Source organism: Chlamydomonas reinhardtii, chromosome 2 (genome assembly GCF_000002595.2).
Source record: "Chlamydomonas reinhardtii strain CC-503 cw92 mt+ chromosome 2, whole genome shotgun sequence".
NCBI lineage: Eukaryota > Viridiplantae > Chlorophyta > Chlorophyceae > Chlamydomonadales > Chlamydomonadaceae > Chlamydomonas > Chlamydomonas reinhardtii.
Genome location: NC_057005.1, coordinates 1,651,528 through 1,668,046, shown reverse-complemented (window position 1 = coordinate 1,668,046; position 16,519 = coordinate 1,651,528). Strand labels below are relative to the sequence as shown.

Genomic DNA, 16,519 nt, shown 5'->3' with positions numbered 1-16,519 from the left:
AGGCGGGGGACACTTCGGGAGCAGCATGGGGATCCCGGAACAAGGATAAGGGCCGCCGCGGGCCAGGTTGGGGCGGGGGAATCGCCACATGCGTGGTAAAACAGCTTATGGACATGTCACGTATCATGAATTGGGACTGTGCTCAGACACAAGAGCCATCATCAGGCGGCAGGTCAGGGGGGGGGGAGGCCGGGGGCTAGAGTTTTGTGGACATGTGGCTAGCAACGTCATGGGCATTCAATGACCAGGCTTTGGTTCAGGTTTGCCGATTATACATGAAACATACTGCTCATGGTTTGTCCTTATCAAGACGGCTCCTGCAGGCACACTGAATGAAGACTCACGAAAACAAATGCTTCAGGCCTAAAGCAGTTCTTGACCCTGTGCTGCGTAAACACGAACACGAACACGAACACGAACACGGCAGCCTGTTACCGATGAGATGGAGACCGCGCGCGAAGTGGTCGTGCTGGACTCCGACTCGGACGACAGTGACACGCGCGCCAAGGAGAACCGTGCGGCGCCCATCTTTGGCAACGACGATAGCGGGCTACCGAGCTGTCCCATTTGTGAGTCCAGAATGCGGGTTAGGTTCCCTGGAACCTTCAAACTGGAGCACCCGGGGCGACAAGCGTGACGTTGGCCAAAGCCCGCCTGCGCAACGTTGCCGCCTGCTGGCAGACTGCCAGAGCGATCGGTGTTGTGCCGCATCCTGCGCCCCTGCGCTCAATGTGCCTGATCTGTGTGTGCTAACTCCATCGCCACTTCGGCCCTTTCGTGCAGGCCTCACGGACATCCTGGAGCCACAGGAGAAAGCAGTCACAGGTTGCCAGCACACCTTCTGCCGCTCCTGCCTGGGAGAATGGCTGCGTGTGAGGCGGTTCTGCCCGCTTTGCAAGGTGCGTGGCCTCTAGAGTTTGCCACGGGGCTGCCACTTCAACGCCAAGCATCATTGCCGCTGCTGACCGCCCACATCTCATGCACCCAAAATTTACAACCCAAACTTATCCCTTCACGTTGTGACATTGATCACCATCTTCGTGCTTCCCTTCCGCCTTCCCACCCTTTTACGTAAAGCGCCGTGTCCACCGCTACGTAACCGGCAGCCGCGGTGACGGCTCCCGCACAGAAGTGGCGGTGCCGCCCTCGCCGCCCGCACACGAGCAGCGCCATTACCGGCAGCAGCACCTACAGCACGAGCACCACCACTACGTGCACCACGTGCTGCACGTGCTGGGGCTAGGTGCTGGCGGCGGCGCAGCAGCAGCAGCAACAGCAGCAGCAGGCGCGGGCGGCGGTGGGGCGGTGAGGGCGGCGGGAGGCAGCGGCAGCGGTCTCAGCGCTGCTGAGCAAGAGGAGATGCTGAGGGAGCTTCACCGCATTGCGGACAGCATGGCGGGCCGCCACCGGCATGGCCGCGGTGGCGGTACAGGCAGCGCCGGTGCCGCACCCCGCTTCCGCTCCGGCGGGATGCTGCATCAGGACGGCGCCGCTGGCGGGGACGACGCCCAGGAACGTAGCCGCTACGGGTACTTCCGTCCTACGCGCCAGCAGCCGCAACAGCCGGAGCCGGAGCCGCAGCCGCGGCCCTACTACTTCCGAGTGCAGCAGCGGCTGCTGGCCACGTCCGGGGCAACGTCGGCCTCTGGCGGCGGGGCCGCAGGTGCTGCTGGTAGTGGCGGCCGCCATGCAGCTGCCGCGGCGGGGCCAGCAGGCGCAGCCGAAGGCACTGGCGGTGTCATGCCGGGATGGCAGCTCGCAGGGCATCAGTCCGCCGCAGCGGCGGCGGCCGCGGCGGCGGCGGCGGCAGAGGCCGCAGTGGTGGGAGCCACGGGCGGCCGCGGCGGAGCGGCGGGCGGCAGCTTGGCGGGAGTGGCAAATGGCGCGGCTGCAGACCCGGCGCTGGCGTCTGCTGCAGCCGTGGTCACACGCCGCCGCGTGTACGAATTGAGGCTGTGGGCGAACGGCGTCACGACAGCGCAACCAGCCCGGAGTGGGCGCGGGGCGGGTGGTGGCCTGGGCGCAGCGGGTGGGAGCGGGAGCAGCACCGCCCCGTGGACGTCGGTGCGGCCGGGGACGGCACTGCCGGCTGCGGCGGCGGGACCTGGGGTGGGTGCAGGGGCGCAGGAGCTGAGCCGCGCGCGGAGGGAGCTGGTGGAGGCGTGGGCGGCGCGGGACCTGCAGGCGCTGCTGCTGAGCACGGTGAGCGGGCTGGGTGCATGTAGGACACATATTTGTGGTGCGTGCGGGGGGGGGGGGGGAGGGCTCGCAAGGTGCGGGCGCCCCTCAACCCCTGGACCCCTGTGTCGATGTGCCTCGCTGAGCGCGGATGCCTTACGGGCTTTTGTAATGCTGAAATCCTTATGCAATCCTGTGGCGCGCAGAATCTGACCCTGCTGCGTGCGCTGGTGTCTGGGCTGATTGATGCATGGGGCCTGCGTCGGGACTGGGCCACTGAGCATGCCTGGCGGCACCCGCATCAGGAGCAGCAGCAGCAACAGGAAGCGGGCGCACGTGACAGTGCTGGCGGCGGTGGGCGCGCTGCGGCCACAGGCGGCAGGGACGAGTCCAGACCTGGTGCAGGCGGCAGCAACCGGCGCCGGCGCTCGTGGGACAGTGGTGACGACAGGAGGGGCGCGCATGGCAGCAGCCGGCGCGGCGCAGACCTGGACCGTGGGCAACGAGCCGGCGCGGGCTCAGGCAGCATGGAGCGGGAAGGCGGGCACCTTACCCGCGAGCGCGGCAGCCGGTCAAGCCCGCAGCAGGCTGCAAGCGACGCAGCCGGCGCAGCCGATGGTACCGGCAGCCAAGGTTTGGAAGGGCCTGTGGCGGCGCTGCAGCCGTTCCTGTTCGAGCGGGCGGCGCATTTCTGGCATGAGATGCGGTGAGCAGGGCTGCATGGGGCGGGTGACAGGCTTGCGGGCGTCCAGGCGGCCTCCAGGGGGTCATTAACTGTCGGCGTGCGTACTCTATGCTGCCGCCTCCGGTAGTCGTGATCGCGTTGCTTGAACCACGTCCTTTCGGCTGCGTGCAGGTGCTTCGCCCTGTCGGGTCTGTCGGTGTCCGCCTACGACGCCGGTGTCCGCTACAGCGTCGGCCCGCCGCCGCCGCCTGCCGGGGGCGTGGCGCTGCCCGCTCCAGAGCCGCAGCACGCTCACGCCCTCGATACGCAGCAGCACACACAAGGCCGCAGAACGGCGGTGGCGCATGCGGACACGGGGCACGGGAGCAGGGCAGCCGTGGGACAGCTGCAACTTCAGGCGCGGCCGCCACGTGCCGCGCTCGCGGCACCGCGGCTGCAGCTTTCGGGCCTGGTCCTGCCGGGGCAACAGCCGACGCCACAGATATCGGGGCAGGCGGCGGGCGGTGCCGCTGCTGGTGTTCGCGTGGCGGCACTCGGCGGCGGCGGCAGTGGGCGAGCTGGAGCAAGCCGGCAAACTGTTGCAACCGCTGCTGGCGAGCCCGAGGTCGTGGATTTGACGCTGGACGATGATGACGATCTTGGTGACAGCAATCAAGGTGGTAACGCGGCTGGCGGCAGTGGCGCAGCGGGAGCCGCGGGCCGAGGTGCTGATGGCGGCAGCGCGATGGGTGACGGCCAACGCGGCAGTGCAGAGAGGCAGTGGCTGCCAGTGGCTGCAGGCGTAAGCTACGTCGAGGGCAGCTGCGTGGGCGTGGCAGGGAATGCGTTAGCCGTTGGAGGCGCTGGGGATGCGGGTGCAGAGCCAGCCGCACACCGCAAGCGCCCAAGGCGGTGGGACGAGCAGCCCGCGGCTCCGGTGGCGGCCGCGGCTGGCATGCCTGCGGATCCGGCTGTGGAGGCGGCCGCGGGGTCGCGGGGTGGCAACACGGGTACGGATAGCAAGCGCTCGGGTAGTGAGAGCTTAAGGGCCGCGCCGGAGCAGCCACTTGAGCAGGATGCGCACGGCAGGCGCCGCAGCAGCAGCCGGCCAGATGAGAAGCGCAGGAGCGGCGGCGCGCATGGCAGCGGAGCTGCACACCGGAGTCGCAGCCGGCATCGGAGCCGGAGTGCGAGCCGGAGTCACGGCGAAGGGCGCAACCGGAGCCATCACCGGAGGCGCAGCCGCAGCCGGGACAGGGTGGGCGGGCGTGGTTGTGCGGGAAGCGCGCGGCCGAGCAGCGACGCTGACCCGGGCCGGCGCAGGCACAGGGGCCGCAGCACTAGCCGCGGCCGCACAGCCGGGCCGTCGCCACGTCCCCGCAGCCCGCACGGGTCACGCCGCAGCCGGAGCCGCAGCTGCAGCGCCGGCTGGGGCTATCTGGACCGCCAGCGTGTGTCCTGGCGCAGCCAATGGCGCGAGGGACCGGTGGACACGCCAGATGCCGCTGCAGCACATGACCGCTGGGAGATGGGCGGCGGGGACACCTACGGCCACAGCCTCCAAGGGGCGCTCCGGCACGAGCAAGCACGACTTGGAGGCATACACGGGTCTGGCGAACGTCCTGAGCGCTGCAACCGCGAGGTAGGAGAGAGGCCGGGCAGGAGGCCTGCTGACCGGCGGGAGCGGCCTTTGGGAAACCAGCAAGCGCGGGCCGCGGGTAGTAGTGATGACGACGAGCGATGGCAGATGGTGGTGTAGCGTGGCGGAGGTGTGCACACAGTGCACCCGGATCAGGGGATGAGTACATGCGGTTGCTGCACAGGATCATGGTGCGCCCGAGGAACAAAGTGCATGACTGGGCTGTGTTGCAGCACTCGCATGTGCGCGAGCGCATGTGTGTACGGGAACAGATTCTGCAAATTTGATGAGGAGAATGGCGAGGTGGGGTACCGCCGTATGGGCAGGTCCCAGATGCTGGTCTGTAAGGGTCTGTATGAGCAGGAGCGTGGGCATTGAAGTACAACCGCATCTGGGTATGCTCAGGGGGTAGAATGTCAGACAGCTACTGCAGGAGGCTATCGCGTGTCCATGCGGTTCGGTGCTGGCCTCACAAGTAGGGGTTATCCGCCCCCTCCGCGTGCGGGTGGGCCGGAGGAACGGATCCCCTGGACGGCAAGGGCTAGGCCGTGCAAAGGAAGTAATGTATAGGATGGGACTGGGAGCATGAAGTGGAGAAAGTCTCGAACAAGCCACACGTCTGGTCTGCGCCTGTCGATGTAGGCGCTATGTGAGTTCAAACTTTGAGCTTTCCGGGAAGTGTTGTATCCACGGGCCTCCGGCTGGCGCCAACCGAGCCGTAGCGACAGACACTGCCCACTCCGGAGCCCGTGGCAGCGGTGGCAGCATCGGCACAGGCCGAGGGTCTGGGCGGAAGGCCTGACAATCAATTACAACCGGCCAATGAAGGACATCGGTGTTCGCGCGACCGTGTTGGTTCTGTACGCTTCACATTGCACCTCAGCGCAAGCTGACAAAAGCTTCCACGAGCACAGCTCTCACCAACAACGGCGAGGTCCGCGGCTGCCGCTGACGGAGCAACACCGCGACCATCAAGCGCGGGAGCGGAACAGAGGCCGGCGCCCCTCCCTGGCCTGTACCGGGTCCCCACTGGAGTTGTTCCATCGCATGTCCATTGGAAAGCATTGAGGCCCTCGGCCCTGCGCTTAAGCACAGTCCCTACGCTACTTCGGCAGGCCGCCTTTCCCCCGCAAAAACCGACACTACAGCCCCGTCCCACGGTCCCGTCCCTCAGTGGATACGGTCACCGGTGGCTCGTGACAGCAGGAAGGAAGCATGGCCACCAAAGACCAGCACCCTTCTTGCCCTTAATCACATTGCCACGCTTGCTGCTGATGGACCAGGCGCAGCATCACAATCATCATGGGAACTTCCCCGCTCACGCCGTAGGAAAGAACATTCGCTCGGTGTTGCCGAAGATTACGTCCGCCACGGCCTCCAGGTCCGTTCTCCCCTTGACGCCGGCCACGACCTCCAGCACTTGCCTGTGCGCGCGTTCAAGGGCATCGATGAGTGCATAAGCTGCATGGCTGTGTATGGAAGGAATGAAGGAAACACTCAGGACAGTATACCGGCATGTCACGATGCGGGCGACGCGCGTAGTGTGCGGACGCAGGATGTCATGTTACGTCAGCCCGGAGCACATGCTGTTGCGTGGCGCGCTCACGCCCTTGAAACTGCAGTGCACGTGACGGTGACCACGCGCCGGTGCGGTGCATGTTAACGCATAAATCGGGACTCCCAAGCAAGGTACGCGGACATCCCCGTTGACGTGCATGCAGTCCCGCTGCGGCAAACTCACAGTCTCGCACTCGCACTCGCAGCTGCACCTCGGTGGCAGACACCGCGCCCCTTACCCTTACCCCAGAGCACACACCATTGGCACGCTGTATGCAACCCGCCCGGCCCACGCACGTGCCTGATGTTGGCCGGCTCGTTGCGGCTCTTGACTTGGCAGCCCGGCATGAACTTCTTTCGATCCTTGGCGCCCGTGACGCCTGCCAGCGCCTCCGCAGACACGTGCTTGCGGCCCGCATGTGTGGGCCGGATCTCACACCTGCAGAGCGCGTCGGTGTTGTGCCGCGCGTGTCAGCACCACTGCCGACCAACCATACAACTAAGCTTGACGCCGTAGTACTCATCTCACAGCCTAAGAAGTTAGAACACAGCAGCAGCAGCAACGGTGCCACGCGCGGGGCTCCACACGGCGCCCCCATGCCAGCCCAGGCACGCCTTGCTACACCACACAGCCTGAAGCACGTTAAGCGCCCCCCATGCCTTGACACCAAAACAGTGCCCCGCCGCGTCCTTGCAACGTCGCCCTCCCAACGCCCCCGTCCCTCGCCAGCTGCCCGCCTTTCGGTACATTGCTAAGCATTCTTGCACATGAACGCCGAACCGTACCCCATTTCCTTAAGTTTCACCCACCAGGGGCAGTCGGTCTCCAGCATGATTCGCTCCAGCGGCAGGCCGCCCACCACCGCCAGATTGTCGTCCGTCTTGAGCGAGCAGCCGTTGATGCCTGCCACCAGTGGTGCAATACCGGTACATGAGCGGAGGGATGGGGCGTCAGGCAGCGCGGGGCGGGAAGGCTTCGGCATGTGCCACGGCGTGCGGCTTGATGAAAGTGTGGCGGCGGGCAAGATGAGCTGGAAAGGTAGACACGCAAGTCTTGCGGCATGCAGCCTATCGCCTCCGCCAGGGATGTATGCGAGGGCGCCTACCGTCCCCACATCCCACACGCCCGCGCATACGCACCGATTGCTAGTTGCGGCACCGCCAGCACACGCGCGGCCTCCTCCGCGGTGCCATCAAAGGAGTGCACGACACCACCGCGCGGGAAGTCACCCAGGTGGCGACCCGTGATGTCCAGGAAGTCATCAGCAGCGGCGCGCAGGTGCAGAAACCTACAGCCATGTACCGACGCCGAGCACAATTGTGATTACCGGTAGTGTACTTGTGCGCAATCTACCGAGGCGGCAGTGGGAAAGCACGATACGGGCAGGTGCGCACGGTATTAGGGTGCCCTTGCAGTGCCTGTAAGCAGCGGCCTGACTGCACGTCCCGCTAAAATCGTGCACTGAATGCAGCCTGCCAGCCGCGACATGCTACAGGGGTCCCGCAGTTGTGAGCAGCCGTTGGCACGCCCCAGCTGCGCCGACGCAGCCTGTTCCCGCATACAGTGCATCGCATGCACCACTCACATGGGTAGGCCCGACTCCTTGGCCAGTCGGAACTGGGCCTCAAAGTACTTCTTTTGCGTGTCGGCGTCACAGAAATGCAACCGCTCGTAGTCTGTGGCAACTCGGTGCACAATGCGGCAGGCGCACACATCCGATCAGGACGGATCTCTGGCAACCAGTCATGCACAGGTAGGGCAGTTTTAGTTATTGAGTCTGGGACCACAGTGAGAACAGGCGTCCCGCCTCCTGCTCCTGGCTTTGAAGAACCCTTTCATACCGTCAAGCAGCTTCGTGCGCTCACCTAGCCCGCACTCGCCCACAGCCACCACCTTGCCCAGCGCCTGGCCCTCCTTCAACACCTCCAAAAGCTCCTGAGGACAACAGGCAGCAGCAAGCAACAGAGTCATGGACGACTGTGGAAGCATGCGCGCGCGCACCCACCAATGTGTGTGAAACGTATACATATGTGTGTGTACAGTCGTGCGGGCGCTTGTGCATGTGTCTATAGGCCGCTACCTGCAGGTAGGCTTCCGGTCCCCCCGGGTGGTCCTCGAACTCCTTGCACCGAGTGGGGTGACACCCCACGGTGCAGTACAAGCGTTCTGCAGGTGCGCACGCAACAGCAGCCGGAGCGGCAATCAACACACCACTAATTACACTACAGGTAATCCAATGACAAGTAAGAAGTGCTTACTAAGCGCGCAGCAGCGAGGCCGCTGCCGCATGCAGTGATCAGGGGTACTTGGTCTCATTCCCGGAGCAATGATGTAGTACTGCCCAACATGTCAGTATGCCGCAGCCTGCACGACCGAGGTGCTTCTGCCAGCCTCGACCTTCCTCCCATCGCCCCTCCCACACAGCTTGCAGCCCGCCCGCACCGCCTCCATCATCCCGAGCCATGTCCCAATCCACACACCATCCGTCTTCGCAAGCTCCAGAGCAGCACGTGCCTCCTTCAGGCTTCCAGCCGTAATCATCAGCTTTTCCAGGCCCGCCGCCCACGCGCGCTCTAGGACGGCAGAAAGGTCCGGAGGATGGTACGGCTTGTCATTGTACTGCACGTCCATGCGGACACGCATGCGTTGCACGTGCGCGAAGTCAAATAAGCGAGTTCGTACAGGCGACAGCATGACAGGCGGCGAAAAACACGGTAGTCTCGGGGAGGCACATCGAGGACCACCCCCGTGTGCACAAGAAAAAAGCGGCCAGTGCCGGCGGTGATCGGCGCCGCATGCAATACTCCATCACGCGAGCAAAACCATGGGCTCACCTGCCCGGTGTACATTTCATCGAGCAGGTTTGCGCCGATGTCTGCGCGAGTGAATGGCGGCGAAGCGCAGGGGGACGTCAAGGCAGCCTGGCGGCAGCCGGACCCGCATGGGTTCAACGCAACAACCTGCGGCCGGTGTAGTTAACCACACGGCTCCAGGGATGACACCCTCAGGCGCTGTTGCCTTCTCTGTGTAGGTGGGCTAGTGGGCTGCGCCCTCCAAGAGCTGTCCTGCCCCCAGCCCCCCCCTCCGGCGGGTGTGGCTCTCCCCCCCCCGGACGCCAAGTCGGGCTCACCGATGAACCGCATTTTTGCCACAGGCACGCCCACTGAAGTCGCGGAACTCGCTGATGAATATGCGTGGACCCGGCTCCGTGCGCAGCTACTGAAGTTGGCGAGGGCGTTCCCGTGGCCACGCGGGAACCTAGCGGACAAATGACGCCTGAGGCTTGGGCTACAAAAGCCCTGACCAAAACCGGCGCTGCTACTACAAAGCACGCTGCGAATGAGGCGCATGAAGATGGAACGCCCTTGATAACGAGTGCAGAAGCACAGGAACTGGGTAAATAATCTATTTTTGCATGTAATATTCTTAGTTGACTTTATGGCGTTCAAACAAGCCAAACCGATGCGCGCTGCATTGAAGTAATGAAACGTGCCGATTCCTCCCTGGTTTTCTCCCTTCAGCCTTGAATACTTCATCCTACTGTCATAGTGACCCGTTACTAGTCAGATGCATGTGGGGCGAACGGGCATGGCCGCGGTTACCACGACTCATGTCGACGCCGCACGGCGGGCCCGCGTTCTTGCCTTCCACGGCTGGCGCACCAGCGCGTCGATTCTGCAGCAGCAGGTATCGGAGCTGGAGAGGGTGAACAGCAGCGGTGGGGGGGGGGGTCACAGCCGGGACCTCAGGGAAGATACCATGTTGACCGCTAACGTACAGCGCGTGCTGACCATACCTGATCTGCGTTGCCCGCGTGCCCATGCTTGCATACCGTGTGTTGCCGTACCCTGGCCGCGACTACGCAGTTGAAGATATCATCTCTAGACATCACAATCAATGAGCTTGCTGACATCACCTACCTAGATGGGCCACACGCGGCAAAGGGGGCGCCAACGCCGGACGTCGCACGCTTCTTTGCGCCACCCTTTGTGGAGTGGTGGGATGCAGTCACGGTGGGCATGCGGAGACCACGTACTGTGTACGCACCTTGCCACCCCCCATGTATCTTCACATGCGAACACGTACGCACATTCACGCAGCTACCTTCCCCTTCCCTTGACCGCCAAATGCACGCTGTTTCTCAATGTAGTTGTTTTGACGGCGTTGCGGTCTCGTCTCAGCTGGTGAACTTGTCCTGACCCATCCAGGACCCCGCCACGGGTGTCGTGACGTACGAGGGCGCGGAGCGGTCATTGGCAGCGATAGAGGCGGAGCTGCAGGCCGCGGCGGCGGCGGGCCGGCCCGTGGAAGCCTTGTTGGGGTTCTCGCAAGGGGCTGCGTTGGCGGCGCTGGTGCTGGCGCTGCAGGAGTGCAAGCTCAGGTTTCAGGTGAGCAGGTGTGAGCAGCTGCAATTGTAGCAGTCAGGTGCAGTACGTGCGCGCAGGACCGCAGCAGCACTTGTGGGTGGGGTGGAGTCATGGCACTGCGCCTGGCATGCTTGCAAGGGCCTCGCAACTTCTCGTCCGCCGCGGGACGGTAGGTTCGTGGCCGCGGCGCATTCCTGACGCGCACAGCTCTGATGCCACCTGGCGCACACACACGATCCTGCAGAGCCTGCCCCCGCTGCAATGTGCGGTCCTCATCTCCGGTTCCCGCATCCGCGACCCCACTTGGGCCGGTGTCTACGGCGGGCCCAGCACCAGCAATGGCGGCACAGCAATGACCGACCTACACCCAGAGAGCGCACAGGCGCTGCTCCAGCGCCCCACCTGCCACCTGATTGGCGCGGCAGACCCTATGCGGGGCCGAAGCGAACAGCTGGCATTGTGCTTCCAATCGCCGCTTGTGCTACAACATGAACAAGGTAAGCAACAATAAGAGCGTTGCTCCCACAGCCCATACTTGCCGTATTTGTGCTTGCAAACGGTGTGCAAACATTTGCCTGGGCCTAGTATCGCCATATTGAACAGGGGACGGATGCCTGCCGCAGGTCACGTCGTGCCCAGGCTGCAACCCAGTGCCAGGGAGCAGCTGAAGGCGTTTCTGCAGCAGCATCTACACGCGACACCCGACGCACCTGCATACGCGGACGGGAAGCGTCATTGAGCAGCTCATTGGCGCGCAGCGCAGCAGAGACGTTAATGACGAGTGTTGCGGAACTAATGCGTACGCAGACCAGAGCGGAAGACGTGCGGACTGACTACGCCACGGTTGCGCAACGGATTGCATGTCGTGGGCAAGGGAGGCCGGGGAAGAGCGATTGGCGCTTGTGACTACGGGTGGATACCGTGGCTGAGCCGGCACTGTTCTCCTCGCCGGCTGCCTGGCTGTTCTAGGATGTCCGGCCGGCCGTTTCTCTCCGCGATCCATGAGTGGTAAACAATATGCACTTGTATTTCAGGCTTTCAGGGCACGGATGGGGATGTGCTTGAAGATGGTACCGTGCCGGGCACGTGTAACTGTAGCTGCCGCGCCCGCACTGCATGACAAGCAACGCTCAGGCGAAGACGCGGAATTGTAAGCCCCAGCGAGTTCCATGTATCTCATCACTCATCAGGCGTTTACATGGCTTAGCTTCTGCCTTCTGCCGTTCTGCGCCTGGCCATCTGCGACCAAGCCATCGCGGCCAGTCAAATAACTTACGGTATGGGCAACCGCGTTCCGTGCGGAAGTACGGGTAGCAGCGGTGCGACGTCTCGTCCCAACTCAGCTACCAGTACCAGGACCGGCTCACGGCCTCACACGAGCATCCCCAGCGTCCAGCATTCCAGCACTCTTTCCGTCTGACTGCAATACGGCAGCCCCCAAGATCCCTTGCCTTTGCCGCACCAGCCATTTGCTATTCTTCACATATAAGCGCGCTTGCACTCTCATTCTCTGCCACGGTTTAGTACAATCGCGCTTGGCATCTCCCTGTAACCATTCTTCCATGCTCTAATACCGTTACGAGGCACGCGCTCACGTAATTATTCGGCCTCCCCCTGCGCCATCGCTCCACACGTCGGTTGCTCAACCCTCGACCTCAGACCCCAGCTCTCAGCTCTCAGGCTCGCCGTGCATGGGCCGCCCCGCAGATGGTTTGGTGCCTGCAAGTTGTCTTAAGCACCGTCATCGCCATGCCAGATTCCAGCTACCATCGCCAGTCCGCTAAAAGTCAGCATACAGTTCGCTCGTGAAGGGTTATGATGAAATTGCCGTCTGGAACTGTCATCGTCAACAGCATCTATAAGAACCGCACTGGCACGCACAGATACGACACGAGGACAAGTGGGCTGCGCGCACGCCACATCTCCAGTCTGAGGCCGCACGCGTCGACCTCATCTCCCGGACGTAGCCGGGGTCGTTTCGTACAGACAAGGCCCGCCATGCGTCCAGCCAAGTCCCGCTGTCAAGCACAAGCACAGCCTTCAATCAACCAAACAGCAGGAAATCCTCTAGCCACAACACTCCTCACTGCTGCGGCCTACCACATAATGCGCGGTGCTATGCTCGCCAGCAAAGCCCCAAACCAGACACCGGCCGGCCTCAACCTGCGCGCCGGCGCCGCTTCTTAGGCACGAGGAAAACCCCACAACCCTTCCACATTCCAAGCTCGCCCTTCGTGCAATACATCAGGTTGGCATAGGTTATTGTACAATGAAGTGGGTGCAAGTAGCTATTGCGTCCACATCCATGTTGGCCTTAGACTCCAAGGAAAAACATGAGCGCTTCCATCGCTACATTTCGGATGTTGTGCTTTCTCCGCACTGACAGGCCGTTCCCCAAACGCGTCCATCATCCAAGCCGTCAGACCTAGTCACTGGCAAAACGGCCAGGGTAAACCCAGAAAACAGGCGGCAAACACCAGGTTGGCAGGTGTTGCCCACACTTGGGCAACCGTAAAACAGGCAAACGCTGTAATCTAGCGCAGACCAGCAAGCAAACAATACCGAGGATGAGAAGCTGCAGGGCTGGGTGTTCCCATAGGACAACCCGTACAGCGCCCTCGCTAGCAGGACTAAAAGAATGCGTGGTTTATGGAGACGCTGCTGTAAGCATAGCGCTTACGAGGCCCGCTGCTTCGGCTTAAAGCCCTGTGTCTGCAGGAAGGCTGTACCGGTCGCCACGCTCATGTGGCCGGTCTGCTCGAACACCGCCGCACGGAGGCGCTCCGCAGTGCTTTTGTGCCGATGGCTGTGCGTCAGCTGCATGCAACGGAGAAAACGGCAGAGGCGGCGGCACAGAGCTGTAAACATAGGGTGTCAAGCCAGCGCAACGCCACTGCGCAAACAAGCAAAGGCACCCCGGCAGGCACAGGGCACCACCCCGCGTGGAGATCAACGACAGCGCCTTGCGATGCTATTGCTTACCAGTGGGTCTGCCTCGCGGAGGGACGCAGCCACGATCTGATGAGGCGGCACAAACCCGTTCATGTAGGCACCGGCAGCGGGCTGGTACGTCTGCGCACATCCGCGCGGAGCAGTACGGGGAGTGGGTCGCGTAATTGTGAATGTTATAGTTGAACTGGAAGCGCGGCTCCCAAGGCAGACGGCTTTCAGCGGGTCCGAGGCTTTTTGGGCGGGAAAACCGGCTCTCGTGTCTGGTCGCCCGCACACCCGCCGAACTTACCGCCGCCAACCCCGACCGCGGGATGCCGATGGGCCTGGAGCCGCGACCACTTCCACACGCCGACAACTGCTCCAGGTTAGCCTGCAGGTCCGCCATGCTGTCGCCGTGGCTGCCCCCCGCTGCGCGTCCGATCGCGCCATCAAAACCGGTGGCATACCTGCGCGAGCAGGATCCGCAGTGTGAATACGAGAGGTAAATGTTCAAGTATAGGCACAGGATGCACAGCCGGTTCTATAGACAAGCGCTAGCCACACAATTGCAGCCATGACAAAAGAACCCTCGTCGCGGGGTAGAGCGAGAATGTGAAAGGAGAGAAGCTCCAAACCACGCAAAACTGAGAAAGACGCCAAGCCTGACTTACTCGCCACTTGGGCCAGCGCTTTGGAGTGGGTGGGGCGTGGATGGCGCGCCGGAAGAAGGAAGCGCGCTGGGAATGTTAATAAACGTTGCCTGCGCAGGCTGCTGGGCGCTGGAACTGGACGCCTCAAAGTCTCCGGCGAACACATCCTCCTCGCGCTCACTACCGCACACGGAGCCCGCCTCGTCTGCCTCTACGTGTGCTTCACGCGCAGCCAGCGTAGAGACACCGAGGGAGCCCCGCGGTGAGTCGAAATAGGGCTCGGCCGCAAGTGAGGACGCCGTGGACAGCGGCTGCGGCTGCTGTGCCAGAACCGGGGGCAGCCGAGGCTGCTGCATAGTTATAGGCTGTGAGCTAGATCCTATCGGGGCGGGTGACCCCCGAAAAGCGGCGCTGAGCATTTCGTTGCAACTCCTACGGTTCGATTCGCGTCGGCGGAACAGAGATAGAGTCGAGTGGTGTTGTCAGCAAAGGTAAGTCAGGCAGCGTAATGTGCAATTGTGTGATTGTTGCCTCAGGGCCTTTCAGGACCCCTTCATTTTGAAACTCGAACCCCATCGCCCTGTCCGCCGTGGAGACCACGCATGCCGCGCGCGCCCACGTCATATCCGACCCCACGTCATATCCGAAGCTCAGGATGTACAGTGACAGCCTTGCCGGCGCATGGCAAACCTGGTAGAAGTCCGAAGGTCGCGCGGGCCGCACCAGGGCCGAGCCGGAATGTCTACTGAACGCGCCCGGCCCCCAGCATAGCCGCACGCGCGGTCGTGCTCGAAAGTCGGAATGCACCTGAAATGTTCACACGCACTGGCGACCCGGCGGCCTGTACGCAAAAGTTAATCTTCACGCAGGCGGGCGCCGTAGTGCACGCCCAGACAACCTCTGGTGGGCTGTACAACTGCGACCCTGCCAAGTGGCGTGCATACCTGGCTGTCCAGCGGCAGTACTAGCCGGCGCTGCTCCAGGAGTCCGTCATCAGCAAGGAGTTCGCTCAGCGGCGCATGCTGCTGCTGTCCAACAAGCGCAGCGCTCAGGACCGCGCGGCCAACCGCGTGATGCGGGCCCTGACGCACGGCCTTCCCAAGGAACGGCCGCTGGTGATCGGGGTGGGCAGCGCGTCGTTCAGCCCCACTGCCGGCGGCGGGGCGCTCGCAGCGCCCAACACAGCAATGCGCGAGGCGCTGTCGCGTGTGGCACAGCGTGAGCGGCAGGCGACAGGGCGTTCGGTGAAGATAGTGCCGGTCTGGGAGCACCGCACCACCCTGTGCTGCTCCACGTGCGGAGCAGAGACCCAGGGCGCCTGGGTGCGGCGCAACGGTGTGCTGCGCCGCAGTGGTCGCATCCGCTACTGCACGGAGTGCGGCACGTCCCGTGACCGCGACGTGCAGGGCGCGCGCAACATGCTGAGGATCGTGGAGGACGAGTACGACGGGCGGGGGCGGCCACTGTACCTGTGCCGCCAGGAGCACCTGCCGAAGCCACCCCCCATGGCGCCGGCAGTGCCCCGCTGCATCCTGCTGTAGCTGCCTGATGGCCTACTCGAGGCACTGGACGGCCGGCCGCGCGGCACAGTGGCGGTCATAGATGCGCTCAGCGCGCTGCAGGCGGAGGGCGACGTGGCGGCACGGCGCGCGGCACAGGCGGTGGCCGCGGCGATGGAGCAGCAGGTGGTGGAGGCCAGCGGCGGCAACTCTCTGGTCGGCGAGCCGCAGCTGCAGGCCATTGACGCGCGGCTGGCTGCTGGCCCGCCGGCAGAGGTCATGGATGCGGCCAGCGGCCGGCCGCGCGGCACGGTGGCGGTCATAGATGCGCTCAGCGCGCTGCAGGCGGAGGGCGACGTGGCGGCACAGCGCGCGGCACAGGCGGTGGCCGCGGCGATGGAGCAGCAGGTGGTGGAGGCCAGCGGCGGCGACTCTCTGGTCGGCGAGCCACAGCTGCAGGCCATTGACGCGCGGCTATATAGAGATTCAGTGTTAAGTTGATAGGCGAAGTAATTAAGGAAGGAAGGGCCGGTATGAAGGAGTATCAGCACAGCGCGCGGCGGCGGTGGTGGCGGCCGAAATGAGCCACGCACTGCTGCCACCACGTTTTCAGTTGACGTGGGCGCTGAGTGCGGCTGAGTGCGCCGAGGGACATGGGCGCTGAGTGCGGCTGAGTGCGCCGAGGGACATGGGCGCTGAGTGCGGGTGAGTGCGCCGAGGGATGTGGCAGGTGCAGCGTTCATGTAGCAAGTGTTGCCCAGGATTTCCATCTTCAGGTTTCAGGGATCAGAGTCAGGTTCAGGGTGCAGAGATCAGAGTCAGGTTCAGGGTTCAGAGATCAGAGTCAGGTTCAGGTTTCAGGGATCAGAGTCAGGTTCAAGGTTCAGGGATCGTGCGTTCCTGCCACGGCAGGCGCGTGTCGTTGCAACTTACGAGTCCGGAATGCGCGTCAGCAAACTTCCAGCCAGCCAGCAACTCGTCGGTACAGTAACTCCGGCGTTCGACCAGCTGCGCACTCTTGCCCTGCCGCTGC

The 16,519-nt window shown here is 63.5% G+C and overlaps 5 protein-coding genes across 5 annotated transcripts; 3 read left to right on the top strand and 2 right to left on the bottom strand.

Moving 5' to 3' along the window:
• Nucleotides 1–298: 298 nt before the first annotated feature.
• CHLRE_02g085701v5 (uncharacterized protein) lies at nucleotides 299–5,214 on the top strand. Its single transcript, XM_043059325.1, has 5 exons — nucleotides 299–569; nucleotides 784–899; nucleotides 1,078–2,202; nucleotides 2,385–2,884; nucleotides 3,035–5,214. The coding sequence occupies exons 1-5, from the start codon at nucleotides 443–445 to the stop codon at nucleotides 4,599–4,601; spliced, it is 3,435 nt and encodes a 1,144-aa protein (XP_042926959.1). The 5' UTR covers nucleotides 299–442; the 3' UTR covers nucleotides 4,602–5,214.
• Nucleotides 5,215–5,278: 64 nt separating this feature from the next.
• Nucleotides 5,279–9,418, bottom strand: CHLRE_02g085650v5 (uncharacterized protein). The gene is made up of 10 exons (XM_043059324.1): nucleotides 9,170–9,418; nucleotides 8,874–8,914; nucleotides 8,520–8,658; nucleotides 8,120–8,205; nucleotides 7,905–7,974; nucleotides 7,625–7,715; nucleotides 7,179–7,327; nucleotides 6,849–6,942; nucleotides 6,340–6,477; nucleotides 5,279–5,905 (listed from the first exon to the last, which is right to left on the bottom strand). The coding sequence occupies exons 1-10, from the start codon at nucleotides 9,180–9,182 to the stop codon at nucleotides 5,800–5,802; spliced, it is 927 nt and encodes a 308-aa protein (XP_042926958.1). The 5' UTR covers nucleotides 9,183–9,418; the 3' UTR covers nucleotides 5,279–5,799.
• A 100-nt stretch (nucleotides 9,419–9,518) lies between these two features.
• On the top strand, nucleotides 9,519–11,572 carry CHLRE_02g085600v5 (uncharacterized protein). Its single transcript, XM_043059323.1, has 5 exons — nucleotides 9,519–9,726; nucleotides 9,906–10,052; nucleotides 10,248–10,427; nucleotides 10,651–10,903; nucleotides 11,030–11,572. Exons 1-5 carry the CDS (start codon nucleotides 9,628–9,630, stop codon nucleotides 11,143–11,145), a joined length of 795 nt encoding a protein of 264 aa, XP_042926957.1. The 5' UTR covers nucleotides 9,519–9,627; the 3' UTR covers nucleotides 11,146–11,572.
• Nucleotides 11,573–11,586: 14 nt separating this feature from the next.
• Nucleotides 11,587–14,512, bottom strand: CHLRE_02g085550v5 (uncharacterized protein). The gene is made up of 4 exons (XM_001701678.2): nucleotides 14,009–14,512; nucleotides 13,648–13,804; nucleotides 13,389–13,478; nucleotides 11,587–13,223 (listed from the first exon to the last, which is right to left on the bottom strand). Exons 1-4 carry the CDS (start codon nucleotides 14,341–14,343, stop codon nucleotides 13,083–13,085), a joined length of 723 nt encoding a protein of 240 aa, XP_001701730.2. The 5' UTR covers nucleotides 14,344–14,512; the 3' UTR covers nucleotides 11,587–13,082.
• Nucleotides 14,513–14,623: 111 nt separating this feature from the next.
• On the top strand, nucleotides 14,624–16,245 carry CHLRE_02g085500v5 (uncharacterized protein). The gene has a single exon (XM_043059322.1). The coding sequence runs from the start codon at nucleotides 15,007–15,009 to the stop codon at nucleotides 15,526–15,528; it is 522 nt and encodes a 173-aa protein (XP_042926956.1). The 5' UTR covers nucleotides 14,624–15,006; the 3' UTR covers nucleotides 15,529–16,245.
• The last annotated feature ends 274 nt before the right edge of the window (nucleotides 16,246–16,519 follow it).